The 22,104-nt window shown below is 39.3% G+C and overlaps 2 protein-coding genes and 2 pseudogenes across 21 annotated transcripts in view; all 4 read right to left on the bottom strand.

Moving 5' to 3' along the window:
- LOC148650534 (protocadherin gamma-C5-like) overlaps positions 1-22,104 on the bottom strand; it is a 216,054-nt gene that overhangs the window by 109,800 nt on the left and 84,150 nt on the right. The window contains exon 1 of one of the 20 annotated variants that reach the window (XM_088604428.1): positions 19,304-21,885. The exons of 17 other annotated variants lie outside the window; for them this stretch is intronic. In XM_088604428.1, the coding sequence (XP_088460554.1) occupies positions 19,304-21,748 (2,445 nt within the window). In that variant the 5' untranslated portion in view covers positions 21,749-21,885. Of the gene's footprint in view, positions 1-2,760; positions 5,385-15,979; positions 18,561-19,303; positions 21,886-22,104 lie in introns of those variants that run through there. 2 more of the 20 variants (XM_088604455.1, XM_088604421.1) reach the window with 2 other exon arrangements.
- LOC148650540 (protocadherin gamma-A8 pseudogene) lies at positions 495-1,512 on the bottom strand (annotated as a pseudogene).
- On the bottom strand, positions 5,765-6,665 carry LOC148650539 (protocadherin gamma-A7-like; annotated as a pseudogene).
- LOC148650538 (protocadherin gamma-A11-like) lies at positions 7,803-11,038 on the bottom strand. The gene has a single exon (XM_088604416.1). The coding sequence runs from the start codon at positions 10,710-10,712 to the stop codon at positions 8,256-8,258; it is 2,457 nt and encodes an 818-aa protein (XP_088460542.1). The 5' UTR covers positions 10,713-11,038; the 3' UTR covers positions 7,803-8,255.

The following is a 22,104-nucleotide window of genomic DNA, read 5'->3' as shown; positions in this document are numbered from 1 at the left end:
TCCATACTCACATAAAAAATAATGTTTATATTTTATTTAGCAGGCTTGGGTGTTTGCAGTGGAGCAAAGTCTCGTACATTAGTCTGACAGCACGAAAACCTCACGAGTAGACATGGCACTTGTCAGTAAAACAAGCCCAGGTTTCCATGTGAATCATAAAACATGTTTAAAAAATGTATCTCCCTCCAAGGAAGCTTTAAAAGCCATCTATTATGTAAGCTTCCTGTTCGTGCAGCTCTATTTTCGAGTAACCGGTAAAATTAATTGTGAACTTTGATTACTTTGTCTGACATACTGTAATTCGCTCTTTCCAGCATCAGTAGTTAAACCCACTTCATAATTGTACAAGTGCTAAAATGTTCCAGCTGTTGAAATGTCTGCATAACTGGGGGGATGACACGCGTTCGGAATAACAGGGATGCATGGGAAAAAAACCTAGAATATATCCATCTGTAGAAGTTCTCTGACACTACGATGATAGAATTAAAAAAAAGCTAAATACAGCCAAAGACAAGACTAAATAAAAAGGTCAGGTGTTCATTGTAATCCTTGTCCTGTGAGTAGTCTGTAAATTCCAAGAGCACTTCAGGGAAGCTGTCCGCCACCGCCACGTTCACATTCAATGTCGCTGAACGAGAGGGCTGCCCGTTGTCCTCCACTACAACAACAAGCCTCTGTTTCACAGCATCTTTATCAGTGACCTGACGTGAAGTTCTTATTTCTCCGTTCTGTAATCCCACTTCAAACAGAGCCCTGTCTGTGGCTTTAAGTAGTTTATATGAGAGCCAGGCGTTCTGTCCAGAATCAGCATCAACAGCTACAACTTTAGTGACAAGATAGCCAATATCTGCTGAACGAGGCACCATTTCAGCCACCAGAGAGCCACCAGTGTTCACTGGGTAGATAATCTAAGAATCATTGTCGTTCTGGTCTTGGACAAAGATATTAACTGTCACGTTGCTGCTTAGAGGTGAGGACCCTCCGTCCTGAGCTTTAACATGAACTTGAAAGGACTTCATCTGCTCAGTCGAAAATGTGCATTGTGTGGAAAACTCCACAACCAGATTTGATCTCTCTCTATATATATATGAGTCAGCATCAACAGATACTGACTCACTACATTTGGCAAAATAGCCAACATCTGCTGACGGGGACACCATTCCCAGTAGTCGACATATATTTTTATAGTAGCTATAGTGCTCAGTGGTGGAGAGCCACCATCTCCAGCTATAACCTTGTGGTTCACACTCAGTTTTTGAGAGGCGGTGAGCCTGCCCCCTGCAGCAATTATTGTAATGTTCTATCTCTGTTTAGACTGAGTGTTCTCCCTATCTAGAACTGTGGCAGGTACCAGCATGTGACAGCATGATTAAGAGCGATTTTACTTTAAAAGGAAGAATGACTCACCAGAGTCTTTCCTCCGAGTCTACTGTAGATCGTTTACAGTATTTTTACTGCAGCTATTGTTGTTCCGGTTGAGGAATCATCAGGCACCGGGTGCTTAAAAATCATTACAATCATTAGAGGTTCATCGTGATTTACATCCAAAACATTAATGATAACTTGAATTATGTTGTTGAGGCTTTTCAGAACTTTGCTTTCTTCGTCGATCTCATAATATCTCTTCAAACTCTTATTGATTTACAATTGCTATCTTACCAGTTATTTCATTTACGTGAAACAATCGTTAAATCACCTAAAAGGTTTGAAAACGAATGTATTTACAATCCATTTGATCCGGTGTCTGCATCGCTTGTGTTATGGAATACAGTATATGCGAGGGACTGACGGATTTCTACTATAATATCTCCAACATGATATACAGCGGCACTTAGAGATATAAACAGAAACTGCAGTACCTTATCATTTTATTGATGCTTTAGACATGATTAGAATCCTACGTATGAATTCTAAATGATACGTAAGAACATTTCTGATAACACAATTGCAGTAAATATTTAAATAAAAATCAGATACAGTACAATACACTATAAACGTAATGCGAACTCTGCAACTAAACCACAAAAACGTTACTTTGATTTCTTTCTTCAGTGCAATACCTAATCAAAAATGGAGAAAATTAAATAAAATTAAAGGGCATAAAAATGAATTTAAGTCGATGAAGTTAGACGCCAAACGCTAAATAACTTTCAAATTATTATGTCATAGCCAATAAAAATACAGCATTTTAGATACCGGGTACTGTATGTTTATTAGAAAAAGTAATCACAGAAGTAATTTAAAAATATCTTGATCTGAAAACCAATCAAACGCATATTTAAATTCAAATCGTTTTGGAATAGTACGCTGTTATAAAAGTCTAAGTCGATAAATATTATTTCAAACGTAAATGAATAGTCACAACAAGTCCTTAAGAGAAGGCCACTACTGCCCTGTAATGGCTTTCCTGGTTTCCCGATTCTATAATGGAGGCATGAGATTCGTGTAGGAACAATAGTCAAAACATAGCAGAACACACAGATACAAACAGTCTAGGACCATTCTGAGACACCAAACTGACACAATATTGAAATGTGGTAAGAAAACCGGTGCCCAAAAGATAATTCACAACGACACAGGTAAAACAGGCACTAAAAGTACCTAATTAAGGAAATAAAGAGGCAGCGCTAACCACCAAGCTGTTCTGCCTTCTGGACACAGCAATAACAATTGAAAGATAAAAAAAACAATACGCTATCAACTAAGGTTATTGCTAAAAAGTTGCTAGCTGTGCTGAATAATCTTTCAGACAACACCCACCTCTACTGAATCTGTGTCATCTATGAGATTCTTCTCCTTCTGCACATGAGGCAGAGTCGCTGACCCGCTGGCAATCGCGTTAAGATTTTGACTGCTTGGTCGGATGAATCTGTATTCACTTTTCCCAGAGTCTGTTGTCAAACACACCTCGTAATTGTACACGTGCTGCAGAGTTCCTGTACCTCCAACGTCAGCGTAACGAGGAGGATAATATGCGCTTGGAATAACAGGGAGATTCCCATTGGATTCGTAGAACAAACGAGATTGCCTCCATCGATAGATCTTCACTGACAACAGAACGATGATAGAAACGACGAAAAGAAAGGAAACTACTGCCAAGGACAAGACTAAATAAAAAGTCAGGTTGTCGTTGTAATCCTTGTCCTGAGAGAAGTCATTGAATTCCGAGAGCACTTCAGGGAAGCTGTCCGCCACCGCCACGTTCACATTCACTGTCGCTGAACGAGAGGGCTGCCCGTTGTCCTCCACTACAACAACAAGCCTCTGTTTCACAGCGTCTTTATCAGTGACCTGACGTAAAGTTCTTATTTCTCCGTTCTGTAATCCCACTTCAAACAGCGCCCTGTCTGTCGCTTTCAGCAGTTTATATGAGAGCCAGGCGTTCTGTCCAGAATCAGCATCAACAGCTACAACTTTAGTGACAAGATAGCCAACATCTGCTGAACGAGGCACCATTTCAGCCACCAGAGAGCCATCAGTGTGCACTGGGTAGAGGACCTGTGGAGAGTTGTCGTTCTGGTCTTGGACAAAAATATTTACCGTAACTTTGGAGCTTAAAGGCGGAGAGCCTCCATCTTGTGCTTTAATGTGGATTTGTAACTCCTTTATTTGTTCATAATCAAAGGAGCGCACAGTATAGACAACTCCGCTGTCAGAGTTCACAGAAATTAAAGACGATACCGGTGTTCCACTGATTAGCGTGTCTTCTAAAAGGTAGGAGATTCGAGCATTCTGATTCCAATCAGAGTCTTTAGCTTTAACAGAAAATACAGACAAACCTGGAGAGTTGTTTTCAACTACATAAGCAGTATATGCAGACTGTTCAAATACAGGAGCATTGTCGTTCACATCTGAGACTTTCAGAGTTAAGATTTTACTGGTCGTAAGAGGTGGAGATCCTGAGTCTTTGGCAATTACTGTTATATTATATTCGGAAGTCGTTTCCCGGTCTAAAACTGCATCGGTTACCAAGGTGTAATAGTTAGTTAACGATGATTTTATTTTAAAAGGAAGATTTTGATTAATGGAACACGTGACCCGGCCGTTATCGCCCGAATCTAAATCTTTTACGTTGATTATAGCCACTGTAGTTCCAGGGGCTGAGTCCTCGGACACCGGACTAGAGAAGGACATGACAGTTATAACTGGAGCATTATCATTGACATCAATTACCTCCACTACAACTTTACAGGAATCCGCAAGACCCCCGTTGTCTTTTGCTTCTACATTTATTTCATATATCTTTACTTTTTCAAAATCTATCTGACCAACTAAGTAAATCACACCAGTGTTTTCGTCTAAATTAAATGCTTCTCTTACATTATCTTTCAGGTCTGAAATAGAGTAAGTTACATGTCCGTTTAAACCGGTATCTGCGTCACTTGCGTTAACCGTCGTGACTAAAGTATTTTTTAAGGCATTTTCAAAGACTATCGCTTTGTACACTGACTGATTAAAGACGGGGGCATTATCGTTTGCATCTAGAACAATGACATCTATATTAACAGTACCAGACCTCTGAGGATTTCCACCATCCACAGCAGTTAATGTTAAAGAGAGTCTGGGCTGCTTTTCCCTGTCCAAAGACTTCTGAAGCACCATTTCTGCATATTTTCCACCATTCGGACGCGCATGTTGTTTCAAAACGAAATTGTCAGGAGGAGTTAAAATATAATTCTGAAGAGTGTTAACTCCCACATCAGTGTCCTCCGCGCTCCCCAATAAGAAACGCGCTCCTGGAAGAGCTGATTCGCTAATTTCTAATTTAATTTCCTTCATTTGAAACGTTGGAGCATTATCATTAATATCCAAAATTTCAACTGTTACACGATGCAGCTCCATTGGGTTCTCCAGAATCACCTCAAAACTAAAGCTGCAAGGAGATATTACACCGCACAGTTGCTCTCGGTCTATCCTTTCTTTAACAACCAAAAGCCCTTTGTCTGTCTTTAGCTCGGTATATTGGGTGCTGTCTTCAGTCACAATGCGAGCCCGGCCGGCTCTCAGTCTGTTCAGAACTATTCCCAGGTCTTGTGCGATATTCCCTACTAACGAGCCTTTCTTCAATTCTTCTGGAATCGAGTACCGAATCTGTCCAGTAACTACCACGGATTTGCACAAACACACAATCAACAGCAGTACTTGCCATTTTAAGGTCCTGCAATTTTTTCTTTCCGCCAGTACAGATCGAGTAAATCCCATCGTTTCCAAACTGTTCACCCCAATCGATTTCAATTCAGTCTTCATTGGTTTTACCTATCACTCAGATAGGATTCGAAAATAGAATAAATGCATTAAAATATAGGAGATTGTTGTAGACGGAATCTGTTTCATCCCAGAGCTGTAAAGCGAGTCTGCGCGTCTTTCTGTATCTGTCTCTCCAGTACAGCGCAATAATATGGGAGGTCCTGTTGGCTTTCTGCTTAGATAATATTGCTCCATTGATCAACAGCGGCACTTAGAGTACAAATAAAGAACAGCTGAAACAAGGAAGCCGAATGTATTGTGATTTGAAATCCACTGATTTCTCAATTTTAATGTAATGAAAGTTTCGATAAACCCGCACTATGAAAATAAGATGGGTTTTCTATGAAATGTAGATGTCTTTAATCTACACGAAAACCTCACGAGTAGACATGGCACTTGTCTCTAAAACAAGCCCAGGTTTCCATGTGAATCATAAAACATGTTTAAAAAATGTATCTCCCTCCAAGGAAGCTTTAAAAGCCATCTATTATGTAAGCTTCCTGTTCGTGCAGCTGTATTTCAGAGTAACCGATAAAATTAATTGTGAACTTTGATTACTTTGTCTGACATACTGTAATTCGCTCTTTCCAGCATCAGTAGTTAAACACACTTCATAATTGTACAAGTGCTAAAATGTTCCAGCTGTTGAAATGTCTGCGTAACTGGGGGGATGACACGCGTTCGGAATAACAGGGATGCATGGGGAAAAAAACCGAGAATATATCCATCTGTAGAAGTTCTCTGACACTACGATGATAGAAATAAAAAAGCTAAATACAGCCAAAGACAAGACTAAATAAAAAGGTCAGGTGTTCATTGTAATCCTTGTCCTGTGAGTAGTCTGTAAATTCCGAGAGCACTTCAGGGAAGCTGTCCACCACCGCCACGTTCACTGTAGCTGACCGAGAGGGCTGCCCATTGTCCTCTACTACAACAACAACAAGCCTCTGTTTCACAGCATCTTCATCAGTAACCTGACGCAAAGTTCTTATTTCTCCGTTCTGTAATCCCACTTCAAACAGCGCCCTGTCTGTGGCTTTCAGCAGTTTATATGAGAGCCAGGCATTCTGTCCAGAGTCATCATCAACAGATACTACTTTAGTGACAAGATAGCCAATATCTGCTGAACGAGGCACCATTTCAGCCACCAGAGAGCCACCACTGTTCACTGGGTAGATAATCTAAGAATCGTTGTCGTTCTGGTCTTGGACAAAGATTAACTGTCACGTTGCTGCTTAGAGGTGAGGACCCTCCGTCCCGAGCTTTAACATGAACTTGAAAGGACTTAATCTGCTCACAGTCGAAAGTGGAAAACTCCACTACCAGATTTGATCTCTCTATATATATGAGTCAGCATCAACAGATTCTGACTCACTACATTTGTCAAAATAGCCAACATCTGCTGATGGGGACACCATTCCCGGTAGTGGACATATATTTTTATAGTAGCTATAGTGCTCAGTGGTGGAGAGCCACCGTCTCCAGCTACTGTATAACCTTGTGGTTCACACTCATTTTTTGAGAGGTGGTGAGCCTGCCCCCTGCAGCAATTATTGTAATGTTCTATCTCTGTTTAGACCGAGAGTTCTCTCTATCTAGAACTGTGGCAGGTACCAGCATGTGACAGCACGATTAAGAGCGATTTTACTTTAAAAGGAAGAATGACTCACCAGAGTCTCTCCTCCTAGTCTACTGTAGATCTTTTACAGTATTTATACTGCAGCTATTGTTGTTCCGGTTGAGGAATCATCGAGCACAGGATGCTTAAAAATCGTTACAGTCATTAGAGGTTCGTAGTGATTTACATCCAAAACATTAACGATGACTTTAATTATATTGTTGAGGCCCTTCAGAACTTTACTTTTTTCGTCTATCTCATAATATCTCTTCAAAATCTTATTGATTTACAATTGCTTACTTACTAGTGATTTCATTTACATGAAACAATCCTTACATCACCTAAAAGGTTTGAAAACGAATGTATTAACAATCCATTTGATACGGTGTCTGCATCGCTTGTGTTATGGAATACAGTATATGCGAAGGACTGACGGATTTCTACTATAATATCTCCAACACGATATACAGCGGCACTTAGAGATATAAACAGAAACTGCAGTACCTTATCATTTTATTGATGCTTTAGACATGATTAGAATCCTACGTATCAATTCTGAGTGATACGTAAGAACATTTCTGATAACACAATTGCAGTAAATATTTAAATAAAAATCAGATACAGTACAATACATTATAAACGTAATGCGAACTCTTCAACTAAACCACAAAAACGTTACTTTGATTTCTTTCTTCAGTGCAATACCTAATCAAAAATGGAGAAAATAAAATAAAATTAAAGGGCATAAAAATGAATTTAAGTCGATGAAGTTAGACGCCAAACGCTAAATAACTTTCAAATTGTTATGTCATAGCCAATAAAAATACAGCATTTTAGATACCGGGTACTGTATGTTTATTAGAAAAAGTAATCACAGAAGTAATTTAAAAATATCTTGATCTGAAAACCAATCAAACGCATATTTAAATTCAAATCGTTTTGAAATAGTACGCTGTTATAAAAGTCTAAGTCGAAAAATATTATTTCAAACGTAAATGAATAGTCACATCAAGTCCTTAAGAGAAAACCACTACTGCCCTGTAATTGCTTTCCTGGTTTCCCGATTCTATAATGGAGGCATGAGATTCGTGTAGGAACAATAGTCAAAACATAGCAGAACACACAGACACAAACAGTCTGGGACCATTCTGAGACACCAAACTGACACAATATTGAAATGTGGTAAGAAAACCGGTGCCCAAAAGATAATTCACAACGACACAGGTAAAACAGGCACTAAAAGTACTTAATTAAGGAAATAAAGAGGCAGCGCTAATCACCAAGCTGTTCTGCCTTCTGGACACAGCAATAACAATTGAAACATCAAAAATACAATACGCTATCAACTAAGGTTATTGCTAAAAAGTTGCTAGCTTTGTTGAATAATCTTTCAGACAACACCCACCTCTACTGAATCTGTGTCATCTATGAGATTCTTCTCCTTATGCACATGAGGCAGAGTCGCTGACCCGCTCGCATCAGCGTTAAGATTTTGACTGCTTGGTCGGATGAATCTGTATTCACTTTTCCCAGAGTCTGTTGTCAAACACACCTCGTAATTGTACACGTGCTGCAGAGTTCCTGTACCTCCAACGTCAGCGTAACGAGGAGGATAATATGCGCTTGGAATAACAGGGAGATTCCCATTGGATTCGTAGAACAAACGAGATTGCCTCCATCGATAGATCTTCACTGACAACAGAACGATGATAGAAACGACGAAAAGAAAGGAAACTACTGCCAAGGACAAGACTAAATAAAAAGTCAGGCTGTCATTGTAATCCTTGTCCTGTGAGAAGTTAGTGAATTCCGAGAGCACTTCAGGGAAGCTGTCCGCCACCGCCACGTTCACATTCACTGTCGCTGAACGAGAGGGCTGCCCGTTGTCCTCCACTACAACAACAAGCCTCTGTTTCACAGCGTCTTTATCAGTAACCTGACGTAAAGTTCTTATTTCTCCGTTCTGTAATCCCACTTCAAACAGCGCCCTGTCTGTCGCTTTCTGCAGTTTGTAGGAGAGCCAGGCGTTCTGCCCAGAGTCAGCATCAACAGCAACAACTTTAGTGACAAGATAGCCAACATCTGCTGAACGAGGCACCATTTCAGCCACAAGAGAGCCATCAGTGTGGACTGGATAGAGAATCTGAGGAACATTATCGTTCTGGTCTTGGACAAAAATATTTACCGTAACTTTGGAGCTTAAAGGCGGAGAGCCTCCATCTTGTGCTTTTATACAAATTTGTAACTCCCTAATTTGTTCATAGTCAAAGGAGCGCACAGTATAGACAACTCCGCTGTCAGAGTTCACAGAAATATAGGAGGATACCAGTGTTCCACTAATTAGCGTGTCTTCTAAAAGGTAGGATATTCGGGCATTCTGATTCCAATCAGAATCTTTAGCTTTAACAGAAAATACAGACAAACCCGGAGAGTTGTTTTCAGCAACATAAGCAGTATATGCAGACTGTTCAAATACAGGAGCATTGTCATTCACATCTGAGACTTTCAGAGTTAAGATTTTACTGGTCGTAAGAGATGGAGATCCTGAATCTGCGGCAATTACTGTTATATTATATTCGGAAGTCGTTTCCCGGTCTAAAACTGCATCAGTTACCAAGGTGTAATAGTTAGTTAACGATGATGTTATTTTAAAAGGAAGATTGCGATTAATGGAACAACTGACCTGGCCGTTATCGCCAGAATCTAAATCTTTTACGTTGATTATAGCCACTGTAGTTCCAGGTGCTGAGTCCTCGGACACCGGACTAGAGAAGGACATGACAGTTATAACTGGAGCATTATCATTGACATCAATTACCTCCACTACAACTTTACTGGAATCCGCAAGACCGCCGTGGTCTTTTGCTTCTATATTTATTTCGTATTTTTTTGCTTTCTCAAAATCTATCTGACCAACTAAGTAAATCGCACCAGTGTTTTCGTCTAAATTAAAGGTTTCTTTCACATTACCTTTCAGGTTGGAAAACGAATAAGTTACATGTCCGTACGAACCGGTGTCTGCGTCACTTGCGTTAACCGTTGTGACTAAAGTATTTTTCAAGGCATTTTCTAAGACAGTAGCTTTGTACACTGACTGATTAAAGACGGGGGCATTGTCGTTTGCATCTAGAACAATGACATCTATATTAACAGTACCAGACCTTTGAGGATTTCCACCATCCACAGCAGTTAATGTTAAAGAGAGCCTATCCTGCTTTTCCCTGTCCAAAGGCTTCTGAAGCACCATTTCCGCATACTTGACACCATCCGGACGCGCATGTTGCTTCAAAACGAAATTATCAAGAGGAGTTAAAATATAATTCTGAAGAGTGTTAATTCCTACATCAGGGTCCTCCGCGCTCCCCAATACGAAGCGCGCTCCTGGAAGAGCTGACTCGCTGATTTCTAATTTAATTTCATTCGTTTGAAATGTCGGGAAATTATCATTAATATCCAATATTTCGACTGTTACACGATGCAGCTCCATTGGGTTCTCCAGAATCACCTCAAAACTAAAGCTGCATGGAGATATTTCACCGCAGAGTTGCTCTCGGTCTATCCTTTCTTTAACAACCAAAAGCCCTTTGTCTGTCTTTAGCTCGGTATATTGGGTGCTGTCTTCAGTTACAATGCGAGCCCGGCCGGCTCTCAGTCTGTTCAGATCTATTCCCAGGTCTTGTGCGATATTCCCTACTAACGAGCCTTTCTTCAATTCTTCTGGAATCGAGTACCGAATCTGTCCAGTAACTACCACGGATTTGCACAAACACACAATCAACAGCAGTACTTGCCATTTTAAGGTCCTGCAATCTTTTCTTTTCGCCAGTGCTGATCGAGTAAATCCCATCGTTTTCAAACTCTTCACCCAGATCGATTTCAATTCAGTCTTCAAGGATTTTGCTCATTATACAGATAGGATACAATAATAGAAGAAATGCATGAAAATGTAGGAGATTTTAATGGACTGAATATGTTTCGGCCCAGAGCTGTAAAGCGAGTCTGCGCGTCTTTCTGTATCTGTCTCTCCAGTACAGCGCAATAATATGGGAGGTCCTGCTGGCTTTCTGCTTAGATAATATTGCTCCATTGATCAACAGCGGCACTTAGAGTACAAATAAAGAACAACTGAAACATGAACATGCCGAAAATGGTTTAAAGATTGTGATTTCAATTCCGATTAACTTGTATTGTCAACAGAAACAGTTTTCTTATGTAATTTGTGTCTTTTCTAAAACAATGAAATTCAATTGTCAGTACAGAAAGATTACCACAAAGTCACCACACTTCATTAAGTATCTGCAAACCTTATAGCATTGTTAAAGCAAGGCTGAACAATAGATCTTAAATCACATTTACATGGTATTAACAGTCATGAAAATTTTGTAGTAAACTATAAACATTTTCCCTGCTCAAGTGTTAAAAAAAGTTTAAGATAATTAATTCAACATCTTTTGTCTCCAGTGCAGTAAAGTCTTATACAATACCCTTAATCAAACAGCAGTAAAACATCCCAAGTAGACATGACATCTTCCACCTTTTCCAGAATTGCTAGTTAAACACACCTCGTAATTGTGCAGGTTATTTTTGTATGTTTATGTAAAGGGGAAGAGGAATATGGCTTTGAGATAACAGAGAGATTCCCAATGGATTTATAAAACAAATTGGGTTGAGTATCTGGATATGGTCTTTCTGGTCTTGTACATATGTCTTTATAGTAGCCTTAGTGGTCAGTAATTGGTTGTAATAAGTAAGTCTGTGTTCCTTAAATAACACCACTGTCTGAGCTAATAGAGAGGATGGAAGAAGTGGATGTCTCATTCATCATATTATCCACAATAAACTATGTCAGCAGTCTGGTTGGAACCTAAATCTGTGGCTATCATTGAAAATAAGGACAATCCTGGAGAATAGTTCTCTTTAACAAAAGTATTTTTACCTACTAAATTCAAAAATAGGGCATTGTCATTTGTATGTGATAATATATCATTTAAGTTTTTGCTGCTGGAGATGGCCAGTGAGTCTGCGTCTGCAGTAATTAACATAATATTGTATTCTTATACAGCTTGTCTATCTAAAACTTAGGAGTTACAAGCATCTAATAATGACGTAAGGAAAATTTTTGATCTAAAAGATAGATTTGGGTTAACTGAACAGCTCACCAGACCATTGTCCCCTGACTCTAGGTCTTTTACATTAATTATAGCTATTGTAGTTCACGTTAAGGGGTTAAGGTGTCCTCGGACAGCTGACTTTTTGTCAGCTTAAGTAGAAAAGAAATATAGACCCTGTGCAGGGGCTCAAAGAGAAAACCTTAGGAGGAGCCGCAAAAGACAATTTTATGGCAAAAGGACCTAAATACAAAGCCGAGAATCCCAAAACCAACCAAAAAAAGTAAGCGACAAGTCTGCAGCGGGCAAAAGCAGTTAATACCGAGAGTAACCAATCTGAACCACAAGGCCAGGGAACAAGCACAAAGTCAGGCAGCGAGTAATTGCAGGGAGAGAAAAGAGGAGAACAGAACACACACTAAAAGAGCTCCAGGACAGAATCTGCAATAATGAGCGAGGACATGAGAAAGAGGAGAACTAAGATAGTGCTGGGAGTGAAAGGTGATAGGAAAATTAGTTGCGGCATGAGCATTCGTTTGACTCAGTGTGCATGGGAATGTGAGGGCATGGAATGCGCAACACTTTTAAAAGACATTTCATTCATTACTGTTGCTTCCACTGTATGTCATTATGTCTGATCTTTTCAAATCTATTTGATTCAGTACTGAAATCTCAACAGTAATTTCATCAAGGTGAAAAGCCCTTACTTCACTTTTAAGGTGTGAAAGAAAATATATTAACAATTCATTCAATCCAGTGTTTGCATCTCTTGCATTTATTGTTTAATTTGCATTTATTTTCATAAAGAAATGTTTTGTACATGGGCTGATTAAAGAGAGGAGCATTGACATTCTCATGCAGGACAACAACATGTATTGCAACTGTGCCAAACCTCTGTGGACACCCACTATCAACAGCTGTTGGTAAGAAAGTTCTGGCTCCATTTCCCTGTCTAGAGGTTTCTCAAGTAGATATAGAAATCAAGTACCACATGGCCCATCCAATTGGCTGACCTCACACTGATAACCACCCATTCAGTGGTCTGATTGCAAGCACATCATATTAAAATCTCATCAAAAATATCTCATAATTCCATTGGCTTTTCAAGAATAATATTGAAACTAAAGCTACACAGGGATATTTGGCTGCACATTTTCTATCACTTTATTCTTTCTTTAACAACCAAAAGCTCTTTGTCTATCTGTAACTCAGTGTGCTGAATGTTATCTGTAATGACGATATGAGTATGGCCCTCTCTCATACTATGCAGATCTAAACCCAGGTCTCCTGCAAGATTCCTTAGAAACAAAACTTTCTTCAGTTCTTCTGGAATAAAGTACCAGATCTGTCCAAAACTACACTGGTAGCATGGAAAAGAAGAAATTAAATTTCTTGCCATTCAATTTCTCAATGCAAATTATTTTTGATAATTCCATACCGGTCAAATTATTCATTTTCCATTATGTCCTTATACTGCTGTATATAATAAAGTTTCAGTACTTTGCTTTCAAAATTCAAGAAAAAAAACTTGTGCAAAGACAGTCAGATTTTGACATCCATGTTAAGTGCCTGCAATCCAGGCATTTTGGGAATGTGAACTGCGCACTCTGATTTTCTTGCACTTTAATATAGGAGGTCCAAGCTTGCAAAACCTTACTTCATCAACCAACAGTGACACTTACAGTCCCAAGAAAGTAGAGCATCCTATTGTTTTAAATGCACCAACGCCTAATACTTGGTTGTCCACTTATGTAATTTTAAGAACAAATAAGTAGAAACCTACTGCAAACATTCAAAACCAACCATAATAATAATAATTTATATAATTATTTAAGTTGTAATGTTTGTCTCTTGTTATATTGTATAAAACAGACCGAGTTTTTCTATATGTAGCAGTCAACCTGCTCCTCAATAGTGGATATTCTCAATACAACAGTTCTGAGAATCAGATCCCAAGACTAAAAGTTGTCACTTGTTTTCTGTCACAGAAAGTCGCTGTCCAGCGATATGGTGCTGAATGAGTCACAGTCGTAATACCACTGGTGTTCTGTACTTGAAATCATGACATACAAAAATTGAAATAAGGCAAAGTTATTCTTTAACTACATTCAAATGGGTGATAATGATGATGATGTTGATAATTTTGTTTGCAATTTGTTAAAATATTTAATTTCTGATAGACAATAATCTGTGCTAGAAAGAGAGTCTAGCTGAACGTGCGGTAGACATTAGCTAATTAAATCTCGGCTAAATGCATTAATTCTCACCACTGCCGTTCCGTCAGCCTCTTCTTTTACACAGTTCTCCCTTTGCACAGTATCCCCTTGTCTGCGTTCAGCTCAAAGAACCGACCACTGTCGCCGTTAACGATACGAGCTCTGGCGGATTTCATTATTTTAGCATCTATTCCTAAATCCTGTGCGATATTTCCAACAAACGACCCTTTCATCATTTCTTCTGGAATGGAGTATCGGATTTGTGCAGACACTTCCACTGAAAATAGCAAACAAACCAAAATGCGGTGTACAGTACTTGCCATTTCACAGAAGAGGTGAGGTTTATCATTGCAAATCCAGCACGTTCAAATCCGTAATTTACCAAGAGTATTACTGTAATCAAAGTGGCTAACAGATACCCTAAATCCCCAAGTTAAATCACAGGAAATTCTCTTCTGTTATGAGGAACTAAAATTTCCAATTCAAAGAGGTTTGCGTTTCTGTTCTATAATCCAAGCACTGTAAAGCAGACTGCTCTCCGTCCTTGCCTCTGAAATACGGCGCAATAATATGGGAGGTCCTACTAAAACTATTACCACAATATCACCTCCTTGATCAACAGCGGCACTTTGCATTTAGGTCATGAACTACTCATACCAGAAATGCCAAAGGGAGCTCTGTAAGCCTAGTTATTTTAAAGTGTTCCTTTTAAACAAAGCCTAAGAATAAAGAAAAATAAAGATTTTACAAGTGCTTTATAGATATAGATTGCACTGCAGAATTATTTACTGTATACTTCTGAATGGAAAACGGTAATACTGAGTCAAAGAGTATGCAAAGAGAATAAAAGCCTAAAATTAACGTTTCATGTTTTATAACACGAAGATATGCTTATAGAGAGTGAAGTGACAGTAGGTATTATTTAAGCAATTTACACGTTTAAAGTTAAAATTGTGTTGAATCTAAAAAAATGGGGCTTTAACAAACTAAAATCAACAATCCCTTTCATGATGCAAAAGTCCTGTTATATAGTATATCACAAAGAAATGCTAATGATTTAGTAGAGATAAAACTGTAGGCCAAGGGATACGGCATATGTTTTTCTGTTTTTCAGGATAAATACGATTCATCAGAATATCGATGTATCAGTGAAAGTCAAGTTATCTATGATTTTTTCATAATTCAATTAATATTCAGTTAATATACCGGTAAGACGCGCTGATGAACTACAACCAGTGCAAATCAGCTGTGCTTAGTTGTTTTCTTTGACTTAAAATACACGGAGGAGAATAAGAAGACTAAATTAGATCAACACGCCCAATAATTCATATCATACATCCCAAGATATAGATTTAGGCACTGAGCTTAATCACCATTTTCCCCCCACAAATGCTGCCATCAATGCTACTTCTCATGATACTTCGCCAACTGGAAGATCACTAAAACACCAAAACCATTTTTCAATGTGCAAGTACACACATACCGGATTAAGAATGGATTAAGCATAAAATATTACCTTGTATATATTAATATATTATGTTGCATTCAGTTAATGTACTGATCACCTTTCTTAATAAGAAAAAGACGTTTCGTATACAAAGAGGACTGACATCACAAAGCATCGCGAAATTCAACTCCGATTACAGTATACAAAACTTAAAAAACTCACTGACTTAACTGACTGACACATTTATTAACTTTTAATGTTACAATAATCTGTTTATATCTATAGAAGGAAAATGAAAATCGAAAATAAAACTTGGTAGGCACGGCGCAATCAAAACTCTCACCTCTGACGTCTCGTCAACGTCTTCCATTAAACTCTTCTCCTTTTCAACGTGCGGCATTGTCCCTGTTTCGTTGGGATCAACGCTGACAAGATTTTGACTAACGGGTCGGATGTATCTGTATTCACTTTTCCCAGAGTCTGTTGTCAAACACACCTCGTAATTGTACACGTGCTGCAGAGTTCCTGTACCACCAACGTCTGCGTAACGGGGAGGATAATATGCGCTTGGAATAACAGGTAGAGTTACGTTGGATTTATAAAGAAAGCGAGATTGTCTCCATCTGTAGAATTTAAGTGAAATAATGACTATTATTGAAGCCATAAAAAGAAATGAAACTAAACTCAAAGACAAGATTAAATAAAAAGTCAGGTTGTCATTGTAATCCTTGTCCCGTGAGAAGTCACCGAATTCCGAGAGCACTTCAGGGAAGCTGTCCGCCACCGCCACGTTCACATTCACTGTAGCTGAACGAGAGGGCTGCCCGTTGTCCTCCACTACAACAACAAGCCTCTGTTTCACAGCGTCTTTATCAGTGACCTGACGTGAAGTTCTTATTTCTCCGTTCTGTAATCCCACTTCAAACAGCGCCCTGTCTGTGGCTTTCAGCAGTTTATATGAGAGCCAGGCGTTTTGCCCAGAGTCAGCATCAACAGCTACAACTTCAGTGACAAGATAGCCAACATCTGCTGAACGAGGCACCATTTCAGCCACCAGAGAACCATCAGTGTGGACTGGATACAGAATCTGAGGAGAGTTGTCATTTTGGTCTTGGACAAAAATATTTACAGCAGCCTTACTGATCAGTGGTGGTGAACCACCATCTCGAGCTATAACCTTAATTTCAATGCTTTTTATTTGTTCATAATCGAAAGAGCGCACAGTATATACAACTCCGCTTTCAGAGTTCACTGAGATAAGCGAAGCCACCGGGGTCCCATTGATGAGCTCGTCTTCCAGTAAGTACGAAATGCGTGCGTTCTGGTTCCAGTCCGCGTCCTTGGCTTTTAAAGACAAGATAGATAATCCCGGAGTGTTGTTCTCCACGATAAAGGCAGAATATGAACCCTGATCAAACACAGGAGCATTGTCGTTAACATCTGAAATCTTTAGTGTAAGTGTTGTGTTACTGGATAGAGGTGGCGTGCCTTCGTCTGTAGCAGTAATTGTAATATTATATTCCGAAACATGTTCTCTATCTAAAGTGCCATCGGTTATCAGAGTGTAATAGTTCTTTATTGATGATTTTATTTTGAAAAGAGTCGTATTTGTGGCCGTGCATCGAACTTGTCCATTTATTCCAGAGTCCAAATCCTGTACGTTAAAAATTGCTACAGTAGTCCCAGAAACTGAGTCTTCTGAAACAGGATTAGAAAAAGACATTACAGTAATGACTGGGATGTTGTCATTAACATCGATAATTTCAATGAGTACTTTAGTCGTGTCACTGAGCCCTCCGTAATCTTTTGCTTCTACATTTAATTCATAGTTTGTCGTCATTTCAAAATCCAATTCTCCCGCAACTGTAATTTGACCAGTCTGCTCGTCCAATTCAAAAAGTTTTTCAACTGTATTAGACAAATGGGAGAATGAATAGGTTATATCTCCATATAATCCAGTATCTAAATCACTTGCATTTACTTTTGAAACCAGGGTGCCTTTTAAAGAATTCTCACGAACAGATGCTTTGTAAACCGACTGACTGAACACCGGAGCATTGTCGTTTGCATCTAAAACCATTACGTGGATTTTAACAGTGCTCGACTTCCGCGGAGTTCCGCCATCTACAGCTGTTAAAACTAAATTAAGTTCAGGTTGTTTCTCCCGATCTAATGGAGCCTGAAGCACCATCTCTGCATACTTGCTACCGTCAGGGCGAGTATGTTGTTTCAAAATTAAATTTTCAGAAGGGCTTAAGATGTAGCTTTGAAGAGCGTTAACTCCCACATCAGCGTCCTCCGCACTCCCCAAGTAGAAGCGAGCTCCAGGCGCGGCTGACTCGCTGATTTCTATTTTAATTTCATTCTTTGAAAAAGTGGGGGCATTGTCGTTAACATCCAAAATTTCTACGATAATGTGATGTAATTCCATAGGATTTTCAATAATGAGCTCGAAGCTGATTGCGCAGGGAGAATTTTGCCCACAAAGCTGCTCCCTGTCTATTCTCTTCTTTACAACCAATACGCCTTTTTCCAGGTTTAGCTCAATATGCTCCCCAGATTTGGCTGTGACTATACGAGCCTTACCACTAACGAGTCTTTTTACATCTGTTCCTAAATCGTTTACGATATCACCAACAAACGAACCTGGTTTCATTTCTTCTGGGATAGAATAACGAATCTGGCCATGAAGTCCTCCTACAACCCATACACAAAGGATGAAGAGCTGTACTTGCCGTCTCATTGTCCTCGTCGTTTCTTTTATCGCTAGTAATCCCGACAAATCTTACCATTTGAAAAACAGGCAATTTTAAACTGAATTTCCAGACACCCAATGTTAGAAGGCCACACAGATAAAACAAAAACACAAAATGCAGTATTCGCGAAAGCTGTTTTGTATTCCAAGGACGCTGTGCGGTGTGAACTGCTCTCTCTGTCGGTGTCTGTGCTACAGCGCAATAAAATGGGAGGTTCGTTTTATTTTTGCTTTATTGATCAACAGCGGCACTTAGAGCCCATATAAAGAATAGTAAAATTATTATTTGGAGGCTCAATAAGTTAAATTTACTCTTCTCCACACTTCTGGTGACAATGGTTGTCATACAAAATGAATGAAGACTAAGCCGACTGTTTAAAATAAGCTGCATCTCGAAATAAGGGAAATTCACCTTTATTATTTTTCCCTGCGTGACCTTAAGATTGGGCTGTATTAATTTGTTCTGAGCTTACTGTCATTAAACTAAGAGAAAACGAATAGAAAAAGTACTAATTGGAAATCTTAGCATTGCAAATAAGATATTACAAGTGAATCTTTTCAAGGTTCACATTTGTTAAAAATAATTATGTTATAAACGCACTACAAAGGTATTATTGCAATACATATTTGCATTCTTCCGCAGCACACAACCCCGCCTCCTACGTTTTCCCTCTGTAATCTTAGAATCTTCAAATGAATGTTTTCATGAATATATTCCCATGTAATACAACGTTTGTACGTTTGTATTTACCAGTAAAAAAGCTGCAACTCATTGTTGATTGTAAGTGTTAAACAAACTGGCAGCGAAATAGTTAAAGGCTTTAACTGATATGAGACCTTCAGAATTTAAAACACACAATATATTAAAATCAGGGACTTAGGACACAATCTATAGCATGTAAATAAACTTACCTCTACTGACAGCTCAGCATTCCCAACTGCCGCTTTCTCCTGCGCTTTAGGCATTGTATCCGTGCCACTTGCATCAATACCCACGAGATTTTGGCTAACTGGTCTGATGTATCTGCTTTCACTTTTACGAGAGTCAGAAGTCAAACACACCTCATAATTGTACACGTGTCGTAGAGTTCCAGTTTCACCAACGTCTGCGTAACAGGGTGGAAAATACGCACTTGGAATGACAGGGCCATTCTCGTTGTACTTAAGGAAAAAACGACTTTGTCTCCTTCTGTAGAATTTCAATGCCAAAAGGATTACAATTGAGATGATAAAAAGAAAAGACACAACAGCCAGAGCCAAGACTAAATAAAACGTCAAGTTCTCATTACTATCCTGAGAGAAGTCAGTGAATTCCGAGAGCACCTCAGGGAAGCTGTCCGCCACCGCCACGTTCACATTCACTGTAGCTGAACGAGAGGGCTGCCCGTTGTCCTCCACTACAACAACAAGCCTCTGTTTCACAGCGTCTTTATCAGTGACCTGACGTAAAGTTCTTATTTCTCCGTTCTGTAATCCCACTTCAAACAGCGCCCTGTCTGTCGCTTTCAGCAGTTTATATGAGAGCCAGGCGTTTTGCCCAGAGTCAGCATCAACAGCAACAACTTTAGTGACAAGATAGCCAACATCTGCTGAGCGAGGCACCATTTCAGCCACTAGAGACCCATCAGTGTGCACTGGATAGAGAATTTGAGGAGCGTTGTCGTTCTGATCCAAAACAAATATTTTTACAGTCACCTTGTTGCTAAGGGGTGGTGAGCCCCCGTCCTGGGCTTTTACTTGTATGTGAAACTCTTTAATTTGTTCATAATCAAATGATCGAACAGCATATATGGCACCACTTTCTGAATTAACAGAAATATAGGATGATACGGGGACCCCATCCAAATTAGATTCTACCAACAGGTAGGAGATACGAGCATTCTGATTCCAGTCAGAATCTTTGGCCTGTAAAGAAAATACAGACAATCCGGGAGAATTGTTTTCCATCACGCTGGCTGAATACGTGCTCTGATCGAAAACAGGAGCATTGTCATTAACGTCGGAAATTTTAAGAGAGATCATTTTACTACTTGAAAGCGGGGGTGAACCTTCGTCGACAGCTGTAAAGGTTATATTATATTCCGCATCTCGCTCCCTGTCTAATGGACCGTCAGTCAGTAACGTGTAGTAATTTTTTAAAGACGATCTGATTTTAAAAGGATTTTTTTCATTAACTGAGCAATTGACTTTTCCATTTTTCCCAGAATCTAAGTCCTTGACATTAACAATCGCGACTGTGGTACCGCTTTCCGAATCTTCTGAAATCGTGCTGGAGAATGAGGTTAAGGTTATAACAGGAACGTTATCATTGACGTCGATAACCTCAATAATCACTTTGGTTGAGTCCATGTGTCCACCGTAATCCTTGGCTTGCACGTTCAGTTCATAATTTCTACTTTTTTCGTAGTCAATGTTCCCAATCACAACAATTTCACCGGTGTTTTCATTTAAAGCAAAGAGATTTGCGACATCGTCAGCAATACCACTGAAAGAGTAAGTTACTTGCCTATTAACTCCTTCATCATTATCAGTCGCGCTTACTTTCGTCACTAAAGTTCCTTTCATTGAATTTTCAATTACTTCAGCCTTGTACATTACTTGTGTGAAGACGGGAGCATTGTCGTTTGCATCCAGCACTATTATGTGTATTTTGAGAGTTGCGGACCTCTGGAGTTCCCCACCATCGACAGCAGTTAAAGTTAAAAATAGATTATCTTCCTTCTCTCTGTCTAGGGGAACCTGCAGAAAAACCTCTGCAGATTTGCTACCATCAGGCCGAACTTGTACTTTTAGGATAAATTTATCTGCCGGATTTAAAAAATAGCTATGGAGTGTGTTTACGCCGACATCGGGATCCGTCGCACTCTCCAGCAGTATGCGAGTCCCTGGCAGAGCTGACTCGATGATTTCTAGTTTGATTTCTTTTTCACTAAATGCAGGAGCGTTGTCATTAACATCGAATATTTCCACCACGACACTGTGCAATTCCATCGGATGTGAAATAATTACTTCAAAGCTTAAGATGCAGGGTGATATTTGCCCACATATTTGTTCTCTATCTATCCTTTCGTTCACAATAAGTATCCCTTTGTCCTTATTTAGCTCTAGATATGCGCTATTATCACCACTGACAATTCGAGCCCCGCCAGATTTCATTCTTTTGAGATCTATTCCTAAATCATTTGCTATATTACCCACAAACGACCCTTTCCTCATTTCTTCTGGGATTGAATAACGAATTTCTCCAAGAACCATTCCGACGAACCACAGAACAATAAAAATGTGTACTTGCCGTTTCGTGAAAGAGCTTGCCTTTGCGGAAGCAATTTTCGCACGCCCAGTTATAGAAATCCACATAGTAAACAATGGAATATAAACACAAACGCTGTTCCAATGTATTTGAGAAATCAGATCTTTACATTAAGCCCGTCTCCCTATCTGATTAGATAAAAATATAATCGTCACCGGCAGTCCGATTCTTTTCCAAGCGCATCAGATGAATGTGATGTCTCTCTCTTTCACCGCACAAGTATGGGAGGTCTGTAGTGTATTATTTTGGCAACTCTGCCTTCTTGATCAACAGCGGCACTTAGAGCTCAAATAAAGAAAGTGCAAAAATGTATCTGGCACATACACACGTATCTCTGCTTCAGTGTACAGTACTTTCAAACACCACACAGTAAAAATCGAACAGTCCGAAGCTTAAATCATTT

This window comes from Lepisosteus platostomus, chromosome 13 (genome assembly GCF_059453375.1).
Source record: "Lepisosteus platostomus isolate fLepPlt1 chromosome 13, fLepPlt1.hap1, whole genome shotgun sequence".
Classification (NCBI taxonomy): Eukaryota; Metazoa; Chordata; class Actinopteri; order Semionotiformes; family Lepisosteidae; genus Lepisosteus; species Lepisosteus platostomus.
The sequence above is the reverse complement of the archived record's forward strand: the minus strand, read 5'-3'. Positions and strand labels throughout refer to the sequence as shown.